At 40.3% G+C, this 24,148-nt stretch overlaps 1 protein-coding gene across 5 annotated transcripts in view; it reads right to left on the bottom strand.

Annotated features, from left to right (window-relative positions):
- Nucleotides 1-1,537: 1,537 nt before the first annotated feature.
- tanc1b (tetratricopeptide repeat, ankyrin repeat and coiled-coil containing 1b) overlaps nucleotides 1,538-24,148 on the bottom strand; it is a 115,953-nt gene continuing 93,342 nt past the window's right edge. For all 5 annotated transcript variants that reach the window (XM_082507214.1, XM_082507213.1, XM_082507211.1 and 2 more), the window contains 11 exons: nucleotides 23,418-23,654; nucleotides 14,442-14,627; nucleotides 13,727-13,805; nucleotides 8,647-8,780; nucleotides 8,340-8,463; nucleotides 8,062-8,237; nucleotides 7,723-7,855; nucleotides 6,782-6,873; nucleotides 6,160-6,306; nucleotides 4,576-4,676; nucleotides 1,538-4,486 (listed from right to left, as the gene is read on the bottom strand). In XM_082507214.1, the coding sequence (XP_082363340.1) occupies nucleotides 2,896-4,486; nucleotides 4,576-4,676; nucleotides 6,160-6,306; nucleotides 6,782-6,873; nucleotides 7,723-7,855; nucleotides 8,062-8,237; nucleotides 8,340-8,463; nucleotides 8,647-8,780; nucleotides 13,727-13,805; nucleotides 14,442-14,627; nucleotides 23,418-23,654 (3,000 nt within the window). In that variant the 3' untranslated portion in view covers nucleotides 1,538-2,895. The remainder of the gene's footprint in view (nucleotides 4,487-4,575; nucleotides 4,677-6,159; nucleotides 6,307-6,781; nucleotides 6,874-7,722; nucleotides 7,856-8,061; nucleotides 8,238-8,339; nucleotides 8,464-8,646; nucleotides 8,781-13,726; nucleotides 13,806-14,441; nucleotides 14,628-23,417; nucleotides 23,655-24,148) is intronic.

The raw sequence follows: 24,148 nt of genomic DNA, 5'->3' as shown, positions 1-24,148 counted from the left end.
ATCTGATAAACTGGAAATTTAAAGCTTACATGTAAGTACTCAGTAATCAAATATTATTTTTAACACTACTATCTGTACAGAATGTCTGTACTTTTACAAGCTTAGGTCACCACAGGGAAAACAGCCACCGGAGGCCGTGGCATGACTAAAATGTATTGCAATTGTGTGCAACAAACTTAAACTCTTTTGAGTTTGAAATGGTTGTTTGGATTCAGGAGCCAGGTCTACACCCACTTGCAGTCAGTTGATGTCCTCAAAGTGATTTCAAGAAGGTGATAAAACGGCCATCGAAAGTTAGTAACACCCTGTTGTCAGTTTGCAACGTAGTAGGACCAAGTTGGCATTTGTGTGCGATAGGTTTGTGATCAGAGTGATCACAAGTGTGATACATCAGCAAAAATGATCAATCTTTTGCCCTCTACATGGACAAGAAACTCATATGAACGGTTTAAATTCAGAGTCCAACCAGAACCTAATTGAGTTAAAACAGGAATTCCTGCACAAATATTGACTTAGCTGTTTCAGGATGGTGATTTACTGCAAAATGACACTCACCTTGCTATTACATAGGAAAATAACCAGATTACAAGCAACTGAGTGTTGGCAATCTGTCAGCGTTTATAAATTAGACTGCAGTTATTTGCAAACTTTTGCCAGTCTGCCTGAAGCGATTGCAATCAGTCTGAGTCAGACCATAATTGTTTGGAGATAATTGGTCTTCCACCAGGAAACCTGTGCGATCGCCTTGGTCACTCAAGTTAAGCATGCAACGCTCTCAATCTCTGAGCGACCGGCTGGTTGCCAGTTGCTTGCAATCGGCACAATTTAAGACCATCACTGGGAAACCGGCAATTGTTTTCTAGTTAGGTTCCCACCCTGTCTTTTAAAAATTCTTTTTTATTCTAACATTACATACACCAGTCCTACGCACGCATCTATGACACACTTGATGGACACTGACACATTACAGGTAAAGCTAAGCTAATCCTAGCTCCATGTAAATACATTGCATTTCAGAGATATTTCACTAAATTTACTCCACATATAAAAAGAAATACTTTGAAAGGAATATATGAATGTTCAATTACTATTTGTGTACAATAGCTTCCAATTAGAGCACTGCTAAAATCTTACATGCTGCAATAAAAGAATGCACGAAGAAGAAACTTACCGTCCTGAAGAATCTGTTTTGCAACCGTTTTCTATACCTTATCTTTAAATTCAGTGTCCTCATTCAACACCGTACACTGGCTTATTTCCCGTGTGGAGCTTCTAAAGCAAATACAGCAGAAATTCAGAAGAGGAAAAATCTTCAGCTTCTATGGAAATAGTCTCACTGGCTCTAGTAGCTTTTAATTCTTTGGCTAATGTATGTGGAAAATGGCGTGTATAGTGCAACCAGGACAAGTTGAGCTATGTTAATCTGCTGAACTGCTTTCAACTGTGACCACATGGTAGAGTTATGTTTACACTCCTGTAGATCTTTATGACCGATGCTTCACCAAATCAGCCCAAAGGATAAAAGTGAACAGAGCAATTTTGTTTCCTCAGTGGGTCTTTATTTCTCTCTCCCATGGTAGCTATGGCAAAAACGTTCAATTACAGTATGTGATCACAGCTAATAAAGCTCACAATACTGAAAACATGGCAACAATTGCATTTAATGTACATAATAAAATAGAACTGATGGCACTGAGTCCCCAAACCATTTTTCTGCTTTTATAGACTTTTTTCCACTCTGTAATATAAACTGCAATTGAAGCATGCACTTAAATCTCAACACTGAGAATCATAAAATGTCTTAGTAGCTGTGCAAAAATAACTATATAAAATATATTGCTTTTACAATTAACCAAGCCATTGGCGCTGTAAATAAATTAAACTAGACAGCAACAACAAGCAGATACAGAAAGGAATTCAATTCAGTGTTAATGGTGATTTTATATAATGTACAAACATATTTAACAAATGCTTTTTTGTTTTTTGTTTTAGAACCTTTAACACCATTTGAACAACATTGTGCCTAAAACTCGAGATACACAAGTCGGAACTTGTCAATACACTTAACATGGACCTTCACTGAAAAGAAGGAAAAGTACATATTTATATAATATACACAACATGAGGATCTATAACGTCCTTCGTAAAACACAGGAATGCCCGTCCCTTAAACCCTCTGAACGTTTCACCGGGGACTACGTCTTCCTTCACATCCATTTATTTTGTGCACACTTTGCTCTTTTGCAAATTTAAACAGATGAATGAGAGGCTTCGGTGTCTGATTTTCAATGAAATTACAAAGAACTCAGCAAATGTGTTTGCACTTTGTCATTTTTGGGCTACTGAGTGTAAAATGACAATTTGATTCAAATTGAATTAAAAGCAATTGCAGCAAAGTGTGCAGAAAACAAAGGGTTCTCAATCATTTTTAAAGAGACCGTATTTCTTTGCTCTCAGCACCATGGACGTAAATGAATTACTCTGTAATAACATTAAGCTGTAACTGAATATGTTGTTTAAGCACTTGCTAACTGTGTAAAGTGCTCATTGCCACCGTTTTGTTGATCAGGACTGTAGAGTACATGTCTGGATACTTCCTTCAGTGCTTTGTCTCCAGCCTGGCTGAACGACGACGGACATGTCATGTAACAAAAGCTGACAGCCAGAAGCGGCAGATTGGGACGAGTAAAAATTTGGAGCCTTCTGCACGCTGCTTGGTGCCTGAATTCCCGGGAAAACAAACAGCTTGCAAACTGTACTCCTTATAAGACTTAATGTCAGACTGCACTCTGGGGTTGGTTAAAAAATATGAAACAAGTCCCTCTCACTTTAGATTTTTCCTTGTGTCTGTGCGCGTGTGCGTTAAGGATTGTAAGAGAGATAAAAGACGCTTGTCTACACATTCGACTCTATAAATGATCGCTTTGGTTTCATTGAAGCTACGTGAATGGCAGGATTATCTCGAGCTAGGCCAGGCTGCTTAGGCTTACTGTCCATTAACGTGTGTGGCATAGCCAGTGCTGGCTTGGACTCTTTGTAACAGTTGGCAGCTTGGCAGAACTTCTCTGCAAATTCCTTGGCATGCATGCCATTTTGTAAGCTACTCATCGCCATACCACCCTGAGGTGGTGGAGGTTTGTGCTGCTCCTGGTATGAGCTCGCCGTTTTGCCGTCGACAGATTGCAGGCCCATTGTCGACATGTTGTGACACACGAGGCCGTCGGAGGAGTGGTTCAGCCAGCTGCGACCGATAGACTGCAGACTCGGGTGACTCTGCAAGCCGTGGTGCTGCTGCTGTTGAATCTGCTGCTGCTGCTGTTGCTGAAAACGGGCTGTCTTGTCAGTTATGCCCATGAAGGGCCTGGGTTTGTACTCGGCTGCGGCGCTGCCCTGTTGGCTGTGCTTTGTTTTGTCAGTGATCTTGGTGCGAACGTCAGGACCTAGCTTGCCGCTGTCTGACAGGCTGCTGCTTGATGCCAGGCTGCTGGTGGAACTAGACACACGCATGCTGCTGCTGCCACCGCCTCCCTGAGATCCCGCTGCAGCGCACATCCCTTCCTTTCCAGACTCTGAGTGATTCCCCTGGAATCCAGGACCAGAGCAGGCCAAGCCATCCAAGGACGATGCGGAGTGGGCAGACAGCCTGTCTTGGCCCAGACCTTTAGAGTTGCTGCAGGATGAGTAAGAGGCTTGAGAGGAGTGGAGACTCTCACTTTCACAACTGTGACCTATGGAAGAGGAGGCAGCTGCCAGCAACATGCGGTTCCCATACATGGGCTCGTCAGCTGGGGTGGGCAGAGGGCCGATGTCGATACCTGGGCCCGGCTTCAGCATGCTGGACATGTGTCGGCTGGGTAACGGACTGGAGGGAGCGTACTGAGATTTGGCCCCTGCCGAGCGACCCCCCACGGCTCCTCCCCCGGTCTGCATGGAACTCATGTGCTGATTGGTCTTGACAATTTGGGCTTGCTTAGTTGGCTGCAGGACCAGCCCCTGTTGAGGCAGGGCATCCCGGTGCTCACGAGGGTACCTGTGAGGAGGAAGCCTGCTGGGGCCTGGGGGTGAGCTGGGGCTCAGACTCTGATTCTGGTGTCCCACACTGATGCTGGCAGCCGCTGACTCAGAGGGTAAGACTTTGTTAAAAGAGTAACTGCTCTGGGACCAGCAGGCTTCACCTGTCCTGTCATGCTGCATGGCATCCTCCTCCTCTTCCTCCTCTTCAAGAATATCTCTTTGGCCTTCTACACTCCTAGCAAGGCTGTGCTCTGAGGGGTCGTCCTGCCCTTCGTCTTGCTCCTGGTCAGACTCGTGGCCTCCTGATGCCTGGCTGGATGCAGCTGCAGCCCCACCGAGGCCTCCTTTGGTCTGAGTTCGCTGCATCTGTTTACATTCGTCCTCCACTCGAGCCAGCAGACGGCGGATTTCCCGGTTATTGGGACACAGCTTGGCTGCTTCATGTAAGTCAGCTAAGGCTGCTGTAAACTGCCTGTGAATGGAGAGAGGCATTGTAACCCGAGGCATAAATAAAATAAAAACATCAACACAACGCTGGTCTGGAGTTACTGAACCGCTTACCTGCTGCTTCTTTTAGCTCTGGCACGGGCATAGTAGGCCTCATAGGATTTGGGTTTCAGCTCCAGCGCTTTTGTTGCAAACTCCTCAGCCATCCCAAAATCCTACAGCCGAGGCAAAAAACAAAACGGATAAATGATTTTGAACCAGTTGTTATTCTCTTCTTGCTATAGTGATAATGGAAACCAGTATACACTACTTAGTTCCTGTCACAGAGTAGAACATCTGTGACTTACTTCATTTTATGTCACAGTTTTCTTGCTTTGAGTGCATTTTTTCCCCTTTTTGTCTGTTTTGTATCACACACACAAACAATGTTTCCAAACACTATATGACGGCTGACTGCGATCCACGCAACATCTCTCTCACACTTTATACTCCCCATGTGAAGTGATAAAATGCCTGGCAGGCACCCCAGGTAGTTAGTTTATTGTAGAAAACACACAACCTTGTGCCGCCTGTTTCCCTCATATCTTCTTGCTTGCGGCATGTAATTGCACAAACAGCTGGCTCACTACAAACGTCTTCCTGCTAGACTTGGGCTTTGGACTGTAAACAAAACTAAATCTGCAGAAACTATTATCTGGGGGGAAAATAACCCAAAACCTTTCATATGTTCACATTTTCATGATGCTTTCTTTGGTGTCATTTTCAAAATGCACATCCCAGCTTAAATATTACTCCATCATTCTGTAAAACATGAGTGAGCGGAGAAGCTGACATTAGAACTGTCTGGGTCTGAGTCACCTACCGAGCACATCTGCACCCTTCTCCCACCCCTACCACCCATGTTACCAGCTAAACACTAACAAGCCTTCTTGTGTCTGCACATACTCAAACCACAGCAGAGTCACAGATTTCCTCCTTTCCTTTCTATACAGTAATATATGCATACAATACTGTGCAAAGGTCTTGAGTGGGGCCTTATTATTATTTTTTTTAATAGTTTAATAGAGAAATGTGCACATTGATTGAAACATGTGCAACTACACAAGGAAACAAGCATTGAAGTCAACATTTGGTGTGACCACCTTTATTCTTCGACACAGCCTGAACTTTCTTAGGTTCAAGTTGTGTTGAAGAATGCAGTTTCCAGGCTTCTTGAAGATCATTCAAAGCTCTTCTTTGCATGTTGGTTGACTTTTGGTCCATTCTCTGTCAAGATGATCCCACGCTGCTTCAGTCTTGTTGAGGTCTGGGCTCTGTGGAGGCCAGTCCATGACTGATTGAGTTCCACTGGGTGTTTCTTTTTCTGTCCAGGCATGCTTTTACTGCACTAGTAAGTTGTTTGGGATCATTGTCATGCTAAAAAAAAAATCAGGGTGCTGCCATGGTTTACATGGTGGATGAAAACTTGTTGTGACAAGAAAATACTGACTGAAATCCAGCCCTAAACCACGACCCAGCTTTCACTGTGTTTTACAAATATCCTGACCTCCCACAGATATCTTTACATTGATTTGAGCCCAAAATTGAAATATCGATTAAGGGTTCACGACATTTGCACAGTATATCAATAACAATATTATTACACATTCATAAATAAATATGAATGAAGAAGAAATCAAAGTCTCTTGAGAGACGTACATTGGTTTTCCTGCGACAGCGGGAGAGATTGAGGTACAGGGAGACCCTCAGGTCTTTAAATGCCTTCAGTTCATCACCGAAGCCTTCTCTGGGAAACTTCCTCAGGGCGTACTGGTACCTCTGGGCTGCCTCTTTCATCTTCCCTTTCTGCAGGACACATGAAGGGCAAACACGTGGTGAGGAAGAGGAGAGAACCAAAGGAAAAGCGGAATAATGTAGGGGAGAGAAGCAGGCCAAGGCATCCACCAGATACTCCCACAATAGCTGTTCTCTGGCTCAAGTCCTCCCTTCTCATCAATCACACATACAACAAACAGACAAGCTCAGATAAGACGCGCACACACACACACACACTAACAAGTTACACATGACAGGTTTGTCCTTTCTGCTGCAAACTCAATCTGTTAAATGTCAGACATCGATCACGGCACCTTTGTTGAGTGCTATGAAACATGCACATCGATTCATTGTCTACATTTATCTAAGCAAGAAAAAACCATCCTTCTCCACTCCTTTTTATAAAAAAGATTGGAGGAGCCATGTCTGTGTTTTTTTTAAGCATTTCATTAAAACAGGAAAATCATCTTTACTGTCGAGAGGAATCAGTTTCTATTTCAGATACCTTGTAAAGCAGGTTTCCTTCCTCCATCAGCTTCTGAAGGAGGATGATGAGGATGTCAGGCTTTGAAGTAGCCATGGCCCAAGCAGCGTTCCCTGCGGAAGCAGAAGGCAATTCATGGTGCCGTTTTCAGCTTGAACAGACGGACATCGTATTCTCTTTAATTTGGTACAAGGTAAAGTTACCTAAAGATTGTACCTGATCGATCATAAGGAGACGTTCTGTAGCCTTAAGTTTATTGAGGCCAGTTAACAGTTAGGAGGAAGAGAAGAGAGGTCATGCGACAGGAAGGGTTGTTATTTGAAGCGAAAGCAAATTGTGTTACAAAGTGCAGTGTGACAATATACAATTATGGCTCACTTAAGTTGAAATGATGTCACATTTTCATCAGTAAATGCACGCTGACTGCACCGAGGAAAATGTAAAGGTTCAGCTCTATTTTTTTTCTCCAAGACAGCAGAGTGCGCTGAAGATAAGCTGCAGAAATGTAGCTTTATGAATGTCATTTGGGTGATAAGTCACATTCTTAAATTAGCCAAGCAGCTCATCAGGGAGAAATGGGACCGACATACTCTTTATAGTTAGGGTACACACACGCACGCACGCCCACAGTGAGTGAAAAGCAGGAATGGAAACAGTTTTCCCACGACATTCCACAAATTTTGTCTGATTGTATTTAGTACCATGAGATACAGAAGAGGGCAGAAACAAACCCGACATAGAAACGTAACAAAATACTGTCTTTCTGTGTTTACTGAGATGTGACAGTACTCTGCGGGCACTTTGTAGAAACCACAGGCGTAAAGCTGTCCAAAGAGGGTTGTACAAACTGGTACTGGTTTCCCTCACTCACTAGTCTCAATTTGACATGTTGGTAATAAATATACAAAATACAGCTTTAAGCAGTTTCACCCTTAGTCAAGGCATTTTTTAAGAGTTCTTACCCAGCTTTGCTCCTTTCTTTAATAGAGTCACCACCACTGACGTGTTCCTACAACCTATTGCCCGGTCCAGAGGCCTCATCCCACTGTGGTCCACATGCTCTATCACTGCTCCTCTTTCCACCAAATACTGGACCTATAGGAGGCCACAGATGGTTAAGAAAACATGAACAATGCATCCACAGTCAAGAGTGCAGCTAACTCACAACAGTATGTGTTCAATAACCTTAGTGGAATGTTAATTAAGGCTAAATAAAGATTGGGACGTGTGGTGTTTTTGTGTCTCTAAGGATATTGGAGGGGGTGTGTGTGTTTCAGCAAATTTAAAACAATTTCACTCACAATCTCTGCGTCTCCATAGAAGGCAGCGAGGTCCAGTGGAGTTCGTCCGTTTTTGTCCGTGTGGTCGATGACCGCACCCTTCTCTACCAAAAACTGCACCACATTCTTATGTCCTTTTAAACATGCCCAGCTCAGGGGCGTCAGTCCCTCCTTGTCCATCGACGTTAAAGATGCACCTTTAAGACCAATGGAAAAAACAAACAAACAGTTGTTTCATATGAACACACTGTTGACTACAACTAGCTAACTGGCATATGATGCTTTGGTGCACCGCTCACCTTTAGAAAGCAGAAACTCCACAGTACTCAGGTGACCCTCACAAGCGGCCACCATGAGCAGGGTCCTGCCCTGCTTGTCACTGATGTTAATGTCAGCACCATTCTGTAGCAGCAGCTCTGCAATCTAACACACAGGCGAATAAGGTTCAGCTATACAGAGCTCACGCGCAGCGTTATTTAAGAAAGCAGGAGACTGTGAGGGCAGGACACACAATGCAATCAAATGCCACACGTTTGGAGAAAGATGCCACTGTGTAACTGTAGTTGGAAGCAGTGTTGTTATTTGTAACCACTCAGAAACTCTCACCTGCCAGTGTCCTTGTCTGACCGCGCAGAAGAGAGGAGACACCCCCCGCCTGTTGACCTGCTGCACCACCGCCCCCTGCTCCAACAGAAAGCTGCATACCTCCATCTTGCCACGACCGGCTGCAGCCGTCAAGGCTAAAGTGAGGAAAGGGGACACAGGCACTTCTTCAGACACATTTACTTATTAATATATCGTAAAAGAAACACTTTGAAAGCGAACAAAATGTGTCCAGTACACAGTGTTGTTTGCTGCTAATAAAGAGGCATCCAATGTCTTTAGTACCCTTGAAGTACTGTGTACGGCTCAGATAGAAACAGTGACTCCAGAATCTCTGGAAAAATAAGCAGTGTAAGCTGCAGCGTGCTACTAATTGACTTTAAATCAGATAATTATGTTTATGCTTATTAAACTCATTAAATTCCTGCCTCAAGTTCCCCCGGCCTTGGACAAAGAGATGAGAATTCAGTCATTTCATGCATCAGCAGACAAACATTAGACAAGAAAAATCAAGCAACTGTGTTAAATGCCCGTTCTTGTTTACGTTTTGTATCTTCCTCAAACCGAGATTAACTGGAATTAGCCAATTAATTTTAAAGAAAAGGAACTCAAACGCTGTATTAATTGATGCTTGTAAAGAAAAGAGATTCTTCAAGTGTTGGATGCTTACAGTTCGTCAGCAGATGGACTGGTCTTAAATGAGTGCTGGTTATCCAAACAAAGAGGGATCCAACGTTAAGAATCGGAGCAGCTTTGCTCTCACAAAGATTTAAGGTGCCGCTAAGCCTTCTTGTCTCTCTGACATCATCCATCTGGATGAACAGTCATCAGAGCCAACCAATCCCAGCCTCCATCTGCTCAAAATATGGATATCCTCTCACACGGCACAGAGCAGAACAATGACTCTAAGGAACTAAACTTAGGCTGTGCTTGTTCTCAAGGGAGCGGCGTTAGCCAGAGTGGGGATGGTAGTGGCCTACAATGAACATATAATCAGCAGCTCAAGAGCTGCACTCTTCATGTTTTTACACGTTATTCTTAGAAGTTCTTCATCCTCAGAGACCTTTCCATATATTGATGAGGGTATTTATTCGAACCTTCAAAGTAAGAGCTTCTACAGAAGATTGTCAACATTCCTACTCACAGAATAAGGAGCTCCTTTTCTAACTTTTATTGTTTTAGAGCGACTTGCAAAGATATCCTTCCTTATCTTGTGTTTTGAAAGCTATTCATCTCAGCTCTCCTGCATTTCACCTCTCCTCTTCCTATCCGTGCAGACCACCTATAAGCCACCTTCAAAGCGTCTTTAAATCACTTTGATAGACTAGGTAAACGTATAATAGCCCTATTCTGCAACCAGGCTGGCAGAGCTCAAGACACACCAACAACAGAGAGGTCGTGACCTGACATTTTAAGCAAAGCTTTGCAGATAAAAAAAAAAAAAAAGAAAGAAAAAAGCTGGAACTCTTTTTTTTTTTAATTTTTTCTCAAAACAATGCCAAATGCCTTTCTAACCACAGTAAGGAATATTTCAGTTTGTCCATGCTTGTGCCTGTAATAGTTTCAGAACAAGAACTGTTCAGAGTTTCATTAAAAAAACCTGACAGACTGTCAATTTAAGAAAAAAACACAGTTGCAGGAAAATGATGAAAGACAATCCAGACAATGGTTTTGAACAATTATCACTTGGTTTTGCCTGTTCAACAGCTTGTTGAAGGCAGCTGCAACTCAAATAACCACCCCTTAAAACCAAGGTATGCAGAAGAGCATCTTTAAACACACACACCGTGTCAAACCTTGAAGCAGATGGGCTACAGCAGCAGAAAACCACACTATGTGCCAGCTAAGAACAGGAAACAGAGGTTCAAGATTCTCACTAAAATTGGTTCTGCTGCAACGTTCAGACGACAGGGTCACAATTTGGCATAAACAACAAGAATGCATCCATTCTTGTATCAACAGTTTAAGCTGCTGGTGGTGTAATGGTGAGACCCAACCCACCGTACATGAGTAACGACACGGCAAACATGAGTATTACTGCTGACCATCCCTTTATGATCACACTGCTTCCAGCAGGATGACATGCTGTGTCACAAAGCTCAATTATTTTCAAATTCTTGAACATGAAAATGAATTCACTTTACTCAAATGATTACAATTTCTTCATGAAGACCGAGCTTGAAAGTGTAGCTTAATTCCCGGCTGTATTTCTTTAAGTAAACCAAACTTCCTGATTCTTGGATAACTGATATTGTCCTTGTCGCTTTGCCCCTTCAACATCTTCCTCTGGGGTCAAGAATCCTGCTGTTTGATCATAGCTTTGCAATTCAGGGACTAAGACCACAAAATACTAAAGCTTGTGCTAGACAAAAAAGTATTTAAATAAAGTCGACATAGGGACAACATCATGGTGGATGAAAGGATCTTGCAAGATTTTCACCCAAGGAACTGGGGGTTCACTTCCCAAATAAACGGTAGTATCTACTTCAAAGACCAAAATATGTAACAAAAATTGCTTTTATGCAAAACAACAATGCTGTGGCTCTTTGCCACAAGCCAGTCATGCTTACAACAACTAGAATGACTCTTTGCAGGTAAATTGCCTTTCTTTGCATAACAGGGAGGTTTATTGCATCCTAAGAGGGGACTTTAAAAGATAGAGTTTGCACAGATGTACAATCAAATCTTCTTCTATTTAAACACAAGAGACAGCAGGTCTATTTGCAGTGAGATGTAATACTCCGATGAATTTTAAACACGCTATAACATTTCACACATCGTTATGAGAGGAGCGTTTCTGAGGCAACGACAAAAGGCTGGTTTTCAAGGGTATATTTCTGAATTTTCTTTTTCGCTTTCCATCTTCTCTGCATCACAGCACAACAATTGGATTAATAAACCTGCAGCTGAATAGCAGCAAAGGGATTTCAAATATTGCTTCATCGCTAATAATTTCTGGTGTTTGTATCTAGTCATTTCTAGACAGTGCAGCCACTCCACCACTAAATATTCAATTTATGTCTGCAGCAAAATTCCAGCTTTTTTTATTCATTTTTTCCCCCCCAAGCATGACTGAGTGCAGACAAATCTACATTGTGGTCATAACTGTGTTTACTGTTGTTTACAGATTTAATCCCCTTGAATACAGATGAGCCAGGATCACAGTTTTAATGAGTGCCAGGTGGGTGCAAAAATATGTTAATTCAAGGTCAGGTCAAGGGGTTAAGACTCACTGTGTTTCAGGTCAGCGGAGCCACAGCTCTGACTACTGCCACCTGTGACCCACTATGTTATTACTTTAGAAGGAAGAGGTGAGGTGATAGCAATGATTAAACATCCACTTTGTTAAAAAGAGCTGAAAGTCAAATACTGGAAAGCCACGTGTACTATTGGATTTTACTTTGCTCCAAGCAGATCTAATCTATATTTCAGAGGGAAAGATCTTTGTCCCAGGCCAGCACTGCAAAATCATCTGAAGCAGTCATTTAACAGAGAACAAGCAGCAGTTAGCCACACTTTGGACAACCTCTCCACTAAGAAGCTGACCTACATTCTTAAAGCAGCCAACTTTGAATGCTAAATCCTGCTGGGTTAGAGTTGAGAGACACACAAAGAGAATTCTTCTTTATACATATTCTACTATGACTGCAGCGACAACTAATACTGTTGTCTAATGCTATCTGGACACTTGACTCTCAGGGCAGATGTTCATAATGATGATGACAAAAATGTGGCCAATGTTTTAACACAACCTGCACTAATGATTGTGAGGAATATTGAAGCTCTAACACCACATGTGTCTCATTCTTACATAATGCATCACAAGTATTACTAGGATCAATGAAAAATAAAGCATAGCTGTGCTTTTTAACCATCTGTATTGAACATCTGGATCTCTGCACTGTGACATAAAATAGAAATCTTATGTAGTACATAAAATTTTTCCCTTTCTCCATCACAGATTATAGACATTCGAAAAACGTCAAACACTTAAAAACTGAAGACAATCTTTTTCGTCTCGTATTTTAAAAATGGCGTCAGGTGGTTGCTGTCAGTGCCTCTGTCAGTGCGCCCCAGGGTGGCTGTGGCTACAATGTAGCTTGCCATCACCAGTGTGTGAATGTGTGGATGACTGGATATGTAAAGCGCTTTGGGGTCCTTAAGGACTAGTAAAGCGCTATATAAATACAGGCCATTTACCATGCTGTGCACGTGATGAAATTGTATGTTTAATGATTTTTTTCCCTGCCATTATTCAGATTGAAGACTCGTGGAACACAAGTAATAACATGATTAAGTACTCACTCTAATGCGATTACTGAGTTCAGCAAAAGTAATGAGTTACCGTTAAAATACTGCATTAAAGACAAAGTAGTAATGCTTTAATGGCTAAAAATTATGATGCATGAACGCTTCCCGGCCAATGCAGCCTTGCAGTCTGCTGTATCATTTCTGTCAGACAACCTTCAAGTAACCCGTCTTAAATCTGACAGCCACCTTCTGCTTTTCCGACTTCATGCCGTTTCCTGCAGCACCACATGGCTTTTTGCTTTGACTCCTCAATCACTTTCAAATGAAAACAAACTGTCCCACAGAGGGAAGGACAAACTTTTAAAAAGTCCAAAATAATCCTTTCAGGAAAAACAAAACAGGAACTACTACTCATTCTAAATCTGAGTGGGACTAGCAGCGTATAAAACCAACTGTGGAGTCGACGCTGTTGTTTTAACATAAAGCACCGAGGGAATACTGTTCCTAAAATTCAGTGGGACAATTTTTCTAAAAAAAAAAAAAAAAAAGGAAAATACTGTGTGGACTGAATTCCAAGCAGAAAGCTACACGACAAGAGTAAGTAATGCTTTTACCAGAAAGTACAGCACAGGAGGACTTACAACAGCCATTAAAATGCACCCACATTTGGGTTGAGCGACCTCTGCATCAAACAGAGAGCATTACTGTGGAGAGCACAGATACAGGACTTTCCACTGCAGCATTCAATTACAGCAGTGTGGTTCAGAATGCAAAAACAGCTGGTGATAGTACAAAAGAGCCGTGTAATGCAAAAAGATTGATGAGAACATACCTGTCTCTCCCCACAGTGTGTCATGACTATCAATTTGCACAGCGTGCTCATTATTCAACGCCAGCAAGCCTCTCACAACCTGCCAAAAAAGAAACTTAGATTAATGACATGCTGTTTCAGCAGAAAAAAAAAAAAATCAAATAAACCTTTGAGAGGTTACAGTATACAAAATGCTAATCTTAAAAAACATTAACAAAAACGCGCATTCAAATAGTTGAACTTTAAAAGGGTCTTTTCTGCATGCAGGTTGACTTCACTTGGCCCAGTTATGTTATTCTAATCCAGGCCTTGGGAGCCAATTCCAGCTAACGAGGGAGCCAAACTAAACCTTGAGTCTACGTCTCACCGGGGCAGCTGAAGGCGCTGCACTGTTATCGATTGTGAATCTACATGCAATTCTGAACAGTACTTCTGGCTTTGAGTCATATTCACAGAGAACGCTGTGTGCTCATTTTTATTTTATATATCTATAGTTCCTTCTGATCTTTAAAAAAAAAATAAATCAGAAATTCTTTGTGAAGGCTGTTGTGAAACCATGCAAGAAAGAAAAGGTCTTGTCTCACTATTAAAAATGGAAAAACCAGGATCCTGTGTGGCTTAAAGTATGTTTTTTGTACATCCATGTTTTCTTTCTTTTGTAGCGAGAAACAGTACAAAAAAAAGGGCATTTATGTCTATGGATCTGGTAAAATACATGCATGTGTGTCAGTCAGACCTGTGTGTGCCCCATGCTCGAGGCTGCAATCAAAGCCTGCTGCAGAGCTTTGCTCTTCAGAGAGCAGTCCTGCTGCTGCCCCTCAGCACTCCATTCTAGCTCCAGCAGGTACTGGATAATCTCAAGGTGTCCTCGTAGGGCAGCATGGACCAGAGCACACTGGCCACTCTTATCTACATGATCAACCTGGCAAAAAGAAGATTCTTGGTTTTAATAAACAGAAACAGCAAAAACCTGTGAGGTAAATATACCGTATGCATGGTTCAGACGCATTTTTCAAATTTAAGTAATTTTTACGCACTTTCAAAGTCCATTAACAAGCTTTTCCAGTACATTACCAAAAAAAGAATGAATGTTTCAATTTGCATTACCTCAATAAGACCATGTAAAAATTGAAACAAATCATCTTAGGTCGACTTAAAAGTCCTTTGTTCTCCTTTTGTTAAAACAGAGAAAAATGCACCACACGAAAACACTGAAAAAGGAAATGGTTGATTTATATGCATATAGTGTACAAACTCAAAACACATATTTCTCTTAAAACAGAAAGATGTGCAAATGTGAACAAATCAACTTAAAGATATTCATCTCCACTTGACAAAAAACAACAACCACACAAAACAAGAAAACTGCACAAATTAATAAGTCTTTAATCATTAATAATAATTAATAATTTTTGTGACACAAAAATAGGAGACAGATGTTTGTTATTTTAACTAGTTAAGCACACATGCCCAGAGAAATGGGGGGAAAAGGGAGGAGACCACGTTTAATCGATTATAACACGAGGTCAGAAATATAAGTGCTGACATGAGTAGTGTCCACAGAAACCTCTGAATCTCAGCTAAAAGCTCATGTAAACCATGTCTACAAACACCAAACAAAGCAAAGACACCAGACAGTTAAAAGAGCAGTTACTGCACCATGAATCTGTGGACAGGTAATATCCATATTTTGATTTATGATTTTCTGGAGTTAAATGTGAACCGAAGCATATTTTCAAAGGTGTTATATGCTATAAAATACTTTTAAAAATTAGGTGAGGGAAATAAAAAATCATTTTTTCTATGTTTGAGTCACAGTAACTTTGACATAGTAACATCTGCAGTAATATTTACAGCTCTGATGACATCTCACCAGTGTTAGCTTTATTTTGACACCAAGACTGTTTACACAGAGTTTGTAATTGCAGAGAAATACATTTATTTTGGTCATTTCCTTTTCAAGCAGGAAGCTCACCCTTCTTGGTATACCCTTTAGATGAATACAGAGTTTTTAATTAAATACATTTTCTTTAAATAATGTTCCCTTTTAGAAAAAGTAGGATAATTAAAAAAAACAAAACATTTATTATAGCTCTGTCACGTAGAAAAAAACCTGTCTTTTTTCTGTGGTCTGTTATATAACATTAGGGGTGTTCGTGGCAATTAACTTTTTAATCGACTAAGCGGGTCAAGTAAGAAACACTTAAATATTAAGTTACATTTGAAAACTGTTTAAAAAAAAACATATCCCCATTCCACATTCCAAAATGTCATGTGACAATCTGATTGGCTTAGGAGTGATGATGTCACAAGGATGTCACAAGGATGTCACAAGGATCCTTTGAAGTTTTTCTATAAATAGGGGTGAGAAACAGCAATTTTCAGTTCGTTTCTTCGCAGCCTTTGTGTTTGCAGCCTTCAAACGTTCACTACAGAAAAATTTGGAAACCTCTCAGAGTCATCGGATACAAACGCCAACATGTATCCAAGATTACGGCAACCGAGACAAAAAGATTTCGCCGCCTCTCCTTCCACGCGTGGCCGGCCAATTTCTCCAAATGGCCTCTTATCCATCCAAAGGGCATTACAGGAGAGTAGGAATGAAAACAACCATCTCCAGAACAAAATTCGACAAATTGAAGAAGAAAAACGTCACCTGGAGAAGAAGTGCTTACAGATGGAAGCACAAAACAAACACCTGGAAGAAACACTACAGCGCCAGCCCGACATCAACATTATTAATGAGGGCTGGGGGATCAAGTTTGCTCAAGCCAGAGAGCAGATTGTATCCCTCATCAAAGAAAACAAGAAAAAGAGCGCTGAAGTTAAAGAAATGTCCGAGCAGCTTCAAGGCAGGAAAGCGACGATTGATAAAATGGAGTGGGATCTGCAATACATGGACCAAATGAATCACCTGCTCCAAAGAAAGCTTGATGAAGCTGAAGAAAAAAATAAAGAAGTCCTCCAACAGAAGGAACAACAGGACACAAAGCAAAAAGACCTGCAGCGCGAGCTCCAAGGCATGCAGGAAAAGTACAGAATGGTGAAGGCAGAGTTGGAACAAACATTGGTCCAAAATAAAGACCTCCTTCAAGAGAAAGAGCAACAGAAAGAAAGACTGCCAGAAGAAAAGTGCATTATCAAGGACTTTGAGAGTAAAAATCAAAAGTTGCAAGGATTCTGTGATGAACTGAAGGTCAAAACAAGTGAGCTGGAGGGAGAAAAGGAAACACTAGAAAAACGATGCTCACACATGCAGAAAAAGATTGATCACATGGCCAAAAACAACTCAGAGCTCATTAAGGGGATATTGTTGGAATTCAACAACTTGAAGCGGGAAAACACAGAAATGCAGGCCCAAAAGCAAAAACAAGACAAAACGCATGAGGACCTGCAGTGTACGCTCCACGATATCCAGAAAAGAAATGAGCAGCTAGAAGGCCTGCACAAAGAAGATCAAGTGAGAAATGCAGACCTGCAGAAGGCAAAGCTGACACAGGAGGCAACATCCAAAGACCTCAAAGAAAAGCTTGAAGAAACACAAGCAACATTAGAACAGGTGGAACAAACATGCAAGAAACTTGAGAGGCAAAACACAGAAACCATCGAGGAGTTGAGAACCCTCATCCTGGACAAAAAGGCACTCGTGGAAAAGTCCATGAAAAAGAAGAAAAGATTCTTCAGCTTTTTCCGGTAGAGGGACAATACTGCTTCTTCAACTGATGTAGCCTCGTCTTGCTCCACCTCTGTTCACCCCCCCAACCAGTCCCGGCAGTTGACTGCCCCCTCCTGAGCCTGGTTCTGCCGGAGGTTTCTGCCCGTTTAAAGGCAGTTTTTCCTCCCCACTGTCGCCTAGTGCTTGCTCAGAGGGGATTGTTGGGGTTTTCTCTCCTCTACCTTGTTTCTTTATTTACTTGTTAACTTTTTGCTCTTACCTCATTTAACCTTGTTTCTTTATTTACTTGTTAACTTTTTGAACTTACCTCATTTAACCTTGTTTCGTTATTTACTTGTTAACTTTTTGAACTTACCTCATTTAACCTTGTTTCTTTATTTACTTGTTAACTTTTTGCTCTTACTTCAGTTAACCTTGTTTCTTTATTTACTTGTTAACTTTTTGAACTTACCTCATTTAACCTTGTTTCTTTATTTACTTGTTAACTTTTTGCTCTTACTTCATTTAACCTTGTTTCGTTATTTACTTGTTAACTTTTTGAACTTACCTCATTTAACCTTGTTTCGTTATTTACTTGTTAACTTTTTGCTCTTACCTCATTTAACCTTGTTTCGTTATTTACTTGTTAACTTTTTGCTCTTACTTCATTTAACCTTGTTTCGTTATTTACTTGTTAACTTTTTGAACTTACCTCATTTAACCTTGTTTCGTTATTTACTTGTTAACTTTTTGAACTTACCTCATTTAACCTTGTTTCGTTATTTACTTGTTAACTTTTTGCTCTTACTTCATTTAACCTTGTTTCGTTATTTACTTGTTAACTTTTTGAACTTACCTCATTTAACCTTGTTTCGTTATTTACTTGTTAACTTTTTGCTCTTACTTCGTTTTACCTTGTTTCGTTATTTACTTGCTTGTTTAACTTTTTTTTCTCAACTTATCTAACAAAATAAAACAGTTGAATTTATCCTTTGAGTATTGTTCATCTAATCTTTACAGAGTTTTTCCAAAACACTTTCAAACATTCAGATCTGTCTTTCATTTTCTTCTTGAAACCTCATGAACGGTGAACTAAAAACTCTGGAACATGGTTTGAAACACTGAAATTGTTTCAGCTGAAACTGGCAAAGTCATACGTGCGTGTGTGAGTGTCACAGGTGATATGGTGTCATTAGTCAGGTCATCATGTTTAGGCTCATTCACTCCAGAATTATTTAGGCCAAATCTTTAAAACAGTGTCACTGCACACACATTTCAATCACACAAATGCAGGATTAATTATTTGCAGTATTTTATCTGATTTATTATGAGAATGTCACGCCTGATCATTTGCACCCACAACATCAAAAATGGGGGCAAAAGGGAGGAGACCACGTTTAATCGATTATAACACGAGGTCAGAAATATAAGTGCTGACATGAGTAGTGTCCACAGAAACCTCTGAATCTCAGCTAAAAACTCATGTAAACCATGTCTACAAACACCAAACAAAGCAAAGACACCAGACAGTTAAAAGAGCAGTTACTGCACCATGAATCTGTGGACAGGTAATATCCATATTTTGATTTATGATTTTCTGGAGTTAAATGTGAACCAAAGCATATTTTCAAACGTGTTATATGCTATAAAATACTTTTAAAAATTAGGTGAGGGAAATAAAAAATCATTTTTTCTATGTTTGAGTCACAGTAACTTTGACATAGTAACATCTGCAGTAATATTTACAGCTCTGATGACATCTCACCAGTGTTAGCTTTATTTTGACACCAAGACTGTTTACACAGAGTTTGTAATTGCAGAGAAATACATTTATTTTGGTCAGTTCCTTTTCAAGCAGGAAGCTCACCCTTCTTGGTATACCCTTTAGATGAATACAGAGTTTTTAATTAAATACATTTTCTTTAAATAATGTTCCCTTTTAGAAAAAGTAGGATAATTAAAAAAAACAAAACATTTATTATAGCTCTGTCACGTAGAAAAAAACCTGTCTTTTTTCTGTGGTCTGTTATATAACATTAGGGGTGTTCGTGGCAATTAACTTTTTAATCGACTAAGCGGGTCAAGTAAGAAACACTTAAATATTAAGTTACATTTGAAAACTGTTTAAAAAAAAACATATCCCCATTCCACATTCCAAAATGTCATGTGACAATCTGATTGGCTTAGGAGTGATGATGTCACAAGGATGTCACAAGGATGTCACAAGGATGTCACAAGGATCCTTTGAAGTTTTTCTATAAATAGGGGTGAGAAACAGCAATTTTCAGTTCGTTTCTTCGCAGCCTTTGTGTTTGCAGCCTTCAAACGTTCACTACAGAAAAATTTGGAAACCTCTCAGAGTCATCGGATACAAACGCCAACATGTATCCAAGATTACGGCAACCAAGACAAAAAGATTTCGCCACCTCTCCTTCCACGCGTGGCCGGCCAATTTCTCCAAATGGCCTCTTATCCATCCAAAGGGCATTACAGGAGAGTAGGAATGAAAACAACCATCTCCAGAACAAAATTCGACAAATTGAAGAAGAAAAACGTCACCTGGAGAAGAAGTGCTTACAGATGGAAGCACAAAACAAACACTTGGAAGAAACACTACAGCGCCAGCCCGACATCAACATTATTAATGAGGGCTGGGGGATCAAGTTTGCTCAAGCCAGAGAGCAGATTGTATCCCTCATCAAAGAAAACAAGAAAAAGAGCGCTGAAGTTAAAGAAATGTCCGAGCAGCTTCAAGGCAGGAAAGCGACGATTGATAAAATGGAGTGGGATCTGCAATACATGGACCAAATGAATCACCTGCTCCAAAGAAAGCTTGATGAAGCTGAAGAAAAAAATAAAGAAGTCCTCCAACAGAAGGAACAACAGGACACAAAGCAAAAAGACCTGCAGCGCGAGCTCCAAGGCATGCAGGAAAAGTACAGAATGGTGAAGGCAGAGTTGGAACAAACATTGGTCCAAAATAAAGACCTCCTTCAAGAGAAAGAGCAACAGAAAGAAAGACTGCCAGAAGAAAAGTGCATTATCAAGGACTTTGAGAGTAAAAATCAAAAGTTGCAAGGATTCTGTGATGAACTGAAGGTCAAAACAAGTGAGCTGGAGGGAGAAAAGGAAACACTAGAAAAACGATGCTCACACATGCAGAAAAAGATTGATCACATGGCCAAAAACAACTCAGAGCTCATTAAGGGGATATTGTTGGAATTCAACAACTTGAAGCGGGAAAACACAGAAATGCAGGCCCAAAAGCAAAAACAAGACAAAACGCATGAGGACCTGCAGTGTACGCTCCGCGATATCCAGAAAAGAAATGAGCAGCTAGAAGGCCTGCACAAAGAAGATCAAGTGAGAAATGCAGACCTGCAGAAGGCAAAGCTGACACAGGAGGCAACATCCAAAGACCTCAAAGAAAAGCTTAAAGAAACACAAGCAACATTAGAACAGGTGGAACAAACATGCAAGAAACTTGAGAGGCAAAACACAGAAACCATCGAGGAGTTGAGAACCCTCATCCTGGACAAAAAGGCGCTCGTGGAAAAGTCCATGAAAAAGAAGAAAAGATTCTTCAGCTTTTTCCGGTAGAGGGACAATACTGCTTCTTCAACTGATGTAGCCTCGTCTTGCTCCACCTCTGTTCACCCCCCCAACCAGTCCCGGCAGTTGACTGCCCCCTCCTGAGCCTGGTTCTGCCGGAGGTTTCTGCCCGTTTAAAGGCAGTTTTTCCTCCCCACTGTCGCCTAGTGCTTGCTCAGAGGGGATTGTTGGGGTTTTCTCTCCTCTACCTTGTTTCTTTATTTACTTGTTAACTTTTTGCTCTTACCTCATTTAACCTTGTTTCGTTATTTACTTGTTAACTTTTTGAACTTACCTCATTTAACCTTGTTTCGTTATTTACTTGTTAACTTTTTGAACTTACCTCATTTAACCTTGTTTCGTTATTTACTTGTTAACTTTTTGCTCTTACCTCATTTAACCTTGTTTCGTTATTTACTTGTTAACTTTTTGAACTTACCTCATTTAACCTTGTTTCGTTATTTACTTGTTAACTTTTTGAACTTACTTCGTTTTACCTTGTTTCGTTATTTACTTGCTTGTTTAACTTTTTTTTCAACTTATCTAACAAAATAAAACAGTTGAATTTATCCTTTGAGTATTGTTCATCTATTCTTTACAGAGTTTTTCCAAAACACTTTCAAACATTCAGATCTGTCTTTCATTTTCTTCTTGAAACCTCATGAACGGTGAACTAAAAACTCTGGAACATGGTTTGAAACACTGAAATTGTTTCAGCTGAAACTGGCAAAGTCATACGTGCGTGTGTGAGTGTCACAGGTGATATGGTGTCATTAGTCAGGTCATCATGTTTAGGCTCATTCACTCCAGAATTATTTAGGCCAAATCTTTAAAACAGTGTCACTGCACACACATTTCAATCACACAAATGCAGGATTAATTCTTTGCAGTATTTTATCTGATTTATTATGAGAATGTCACGCCTGATCATTTGCACCCACAACATCAAAAATGGGGGCAAAAGGGAGGAGATCACGTTTAATCGATTATAACACGAGGTCAGAAATATAAGTGCTGACATGAGTAGTGTCCACAGAAACCTCTGAATCTCAGCTAAAAACTCATGTAAACCATGTCTACAAACACCAAACAAAGCAAAGACACCAGACAGTTAAAAGAGCAGTTACTGCACCATGAATCTGTGGACAGGTAATATCCATATTTTGATTTATGATTTTCTGGAGTTAAATGTGAACCAAAGCATATTTTCAAAGGTGTTATATGCTATAAAATACTTTTAAATATTAGGTGAGGGAAATAAAAAATCTATTTTTCTATGTTTGAGTCACAGTAACTTTTAAAGTGTTTGTGCTAATAACATCATGTACAGTAAGACAGGCATGGAGAACAGCACTGACTGGGAGAGCCTTTGAACAGATGACATTCAGTTCAATTCAACATATAAGACTTTAAGAATGAACAAGCATCTAAGTAAAATCTATTTATTTAGTTTATCATCTGTGATATTATTATGTACAATTATAATGTATTGTTCACCTCTCTTAAATAAACAGGCAGCCTTAATGTATGAAATATTCATTCATTAAAACACTAAAATTTGTCTGTTGTCTCAGTGGCTGATAGTGCCCACAGGCATCAATAGCTTGAAATAGCTTGAAGCTATTTATAATTTTTATGTTTAATGGGTGGGTGCTCACGATAAACAGATTTTGAATGAAAGCCCGGGAACTTCAGTACCACAAAAAGTGGCTATTCTCTGTGCCCATATGGATCAGTCCCTCTTATTACCATTATTCCCTTAAGCCTCAAGTTGGCTAGTTAAGTATCAGACTAACGTTTAAAGCTTTTACTTGAGTGAAGTAACTCACATTACTGCTACTGCTAAGTAATGTTAGCTATGTTTACAGCATATACCATAAATCACCATGCCATAACCAACTACTGTACTATCACACTCAGTGCATTTCTCCAGCACGTTTGATAGCTAGCAAAATAATAATAATAGTTTTAAAATTAGCATGTGTTATGTACACATACTCGAAAATTATTTACTAGGACTCACCTGTCATGTGACTCAGAGTGCAAATTCCACCAGTGTCGTTTTCCATCAAACACTCATTAAAACAGCAACGTCAAGTTAGTGCACTCATCCCCAGGGGGAGGGCGGGGTCACACATTGAAACAGACTGGCACGCAGAGGTGCAAGGCAGACCAGATGGAGAAATTTTGCTTTCACACTTTGTGACTCATTCAGTTATTTGTGGTGAATGAAATATGGTTTCAACCACGTTTAAGCACCACATCTAAAATTCAAGCACTATTCAAACCTTGAAAAGACAATATTTAAATTCAAGCCTTTTTTAATGATTTCAAGCACCCATACAAACCCTGCATATGAAAAAGCCAGAAATCCAGAAAGATGGCCAAATGAAACCAAATGTCTATGATCACAAGAAAACTACATCAGTAGAGTTGTCAAGTAGTCACAATATGAAAAGTCCTCACCTTAGCCTCCTTTTTACAGAGCAGCATGACTTGTCCCAAGTGTCCTGCAGCAGCTGAGAAGCAGAGGGGGCTCATGCCGTTTTCTGAAACAACATCCACGCTGGCGCCGAACTCGAGCAGCAGTGAGACAATTTCCTGGTGACCGAGGTGACACTGGACGCAAAGCACTGGTGCGTTGTTCAGTACTTCTGTGCGGTAATTCACGTTTGCCCCTCCCAGCATCAGGAGACGGCTTACCTGATCATACAAGCAAAAAGATAAATAAAAAATGCAGAAAGCATTCACGTTTGAATATTTATTTCAAGGTCTTTGCAAAGAAGTGAATTTTTTATCACATGTACTTAAAGGTGAAAGAAATCTGAATTAAAAATAAATGTTATTCTCTTAAGAAGAGATGACTGTTTAACTATTTTACTCTTTATTGGCTAAATTATACACTTAAAAATGTGAACTACCACCCATGTTTGAGCAGCAGAATTGTTTCCATTACTCATTTTATGGCTCATACAGAGATCAAACTTCTTATTCTCATCTTCAGATTTTTCAGACGGCAAATGAAACGGCCACATTCTAGCGAATGCAATTATCAAGTGTGGTATTCGCTTTCATTACGAGTAAATCAATAATAAAGGCCTAGTCAAACAAAACCAAAGAGTGAAATGAGTGTTTGACGACAGGAGATGAAAGTGTGTGTTATTTTCTGGATCCTCTGTAGCATAATTAACCCCCCC

Source organism: Aulonocara stuartgranti, assembly GCF_965226115.1.
Source record: "Aulonocara stuartgranti genome assembly, chromosome: 16".
Lineage (NCBI taxonomy): Eukaryota > Metazoa > Chordata > Actinopteri > Cichliformes > Cichlidae > Aulonocara > Aulonocara stuartgranti.
Note: the sequence above shows the minus strand (reverse complement) of the source record. Positions and strands in the feature narration are given on the sequence as shown.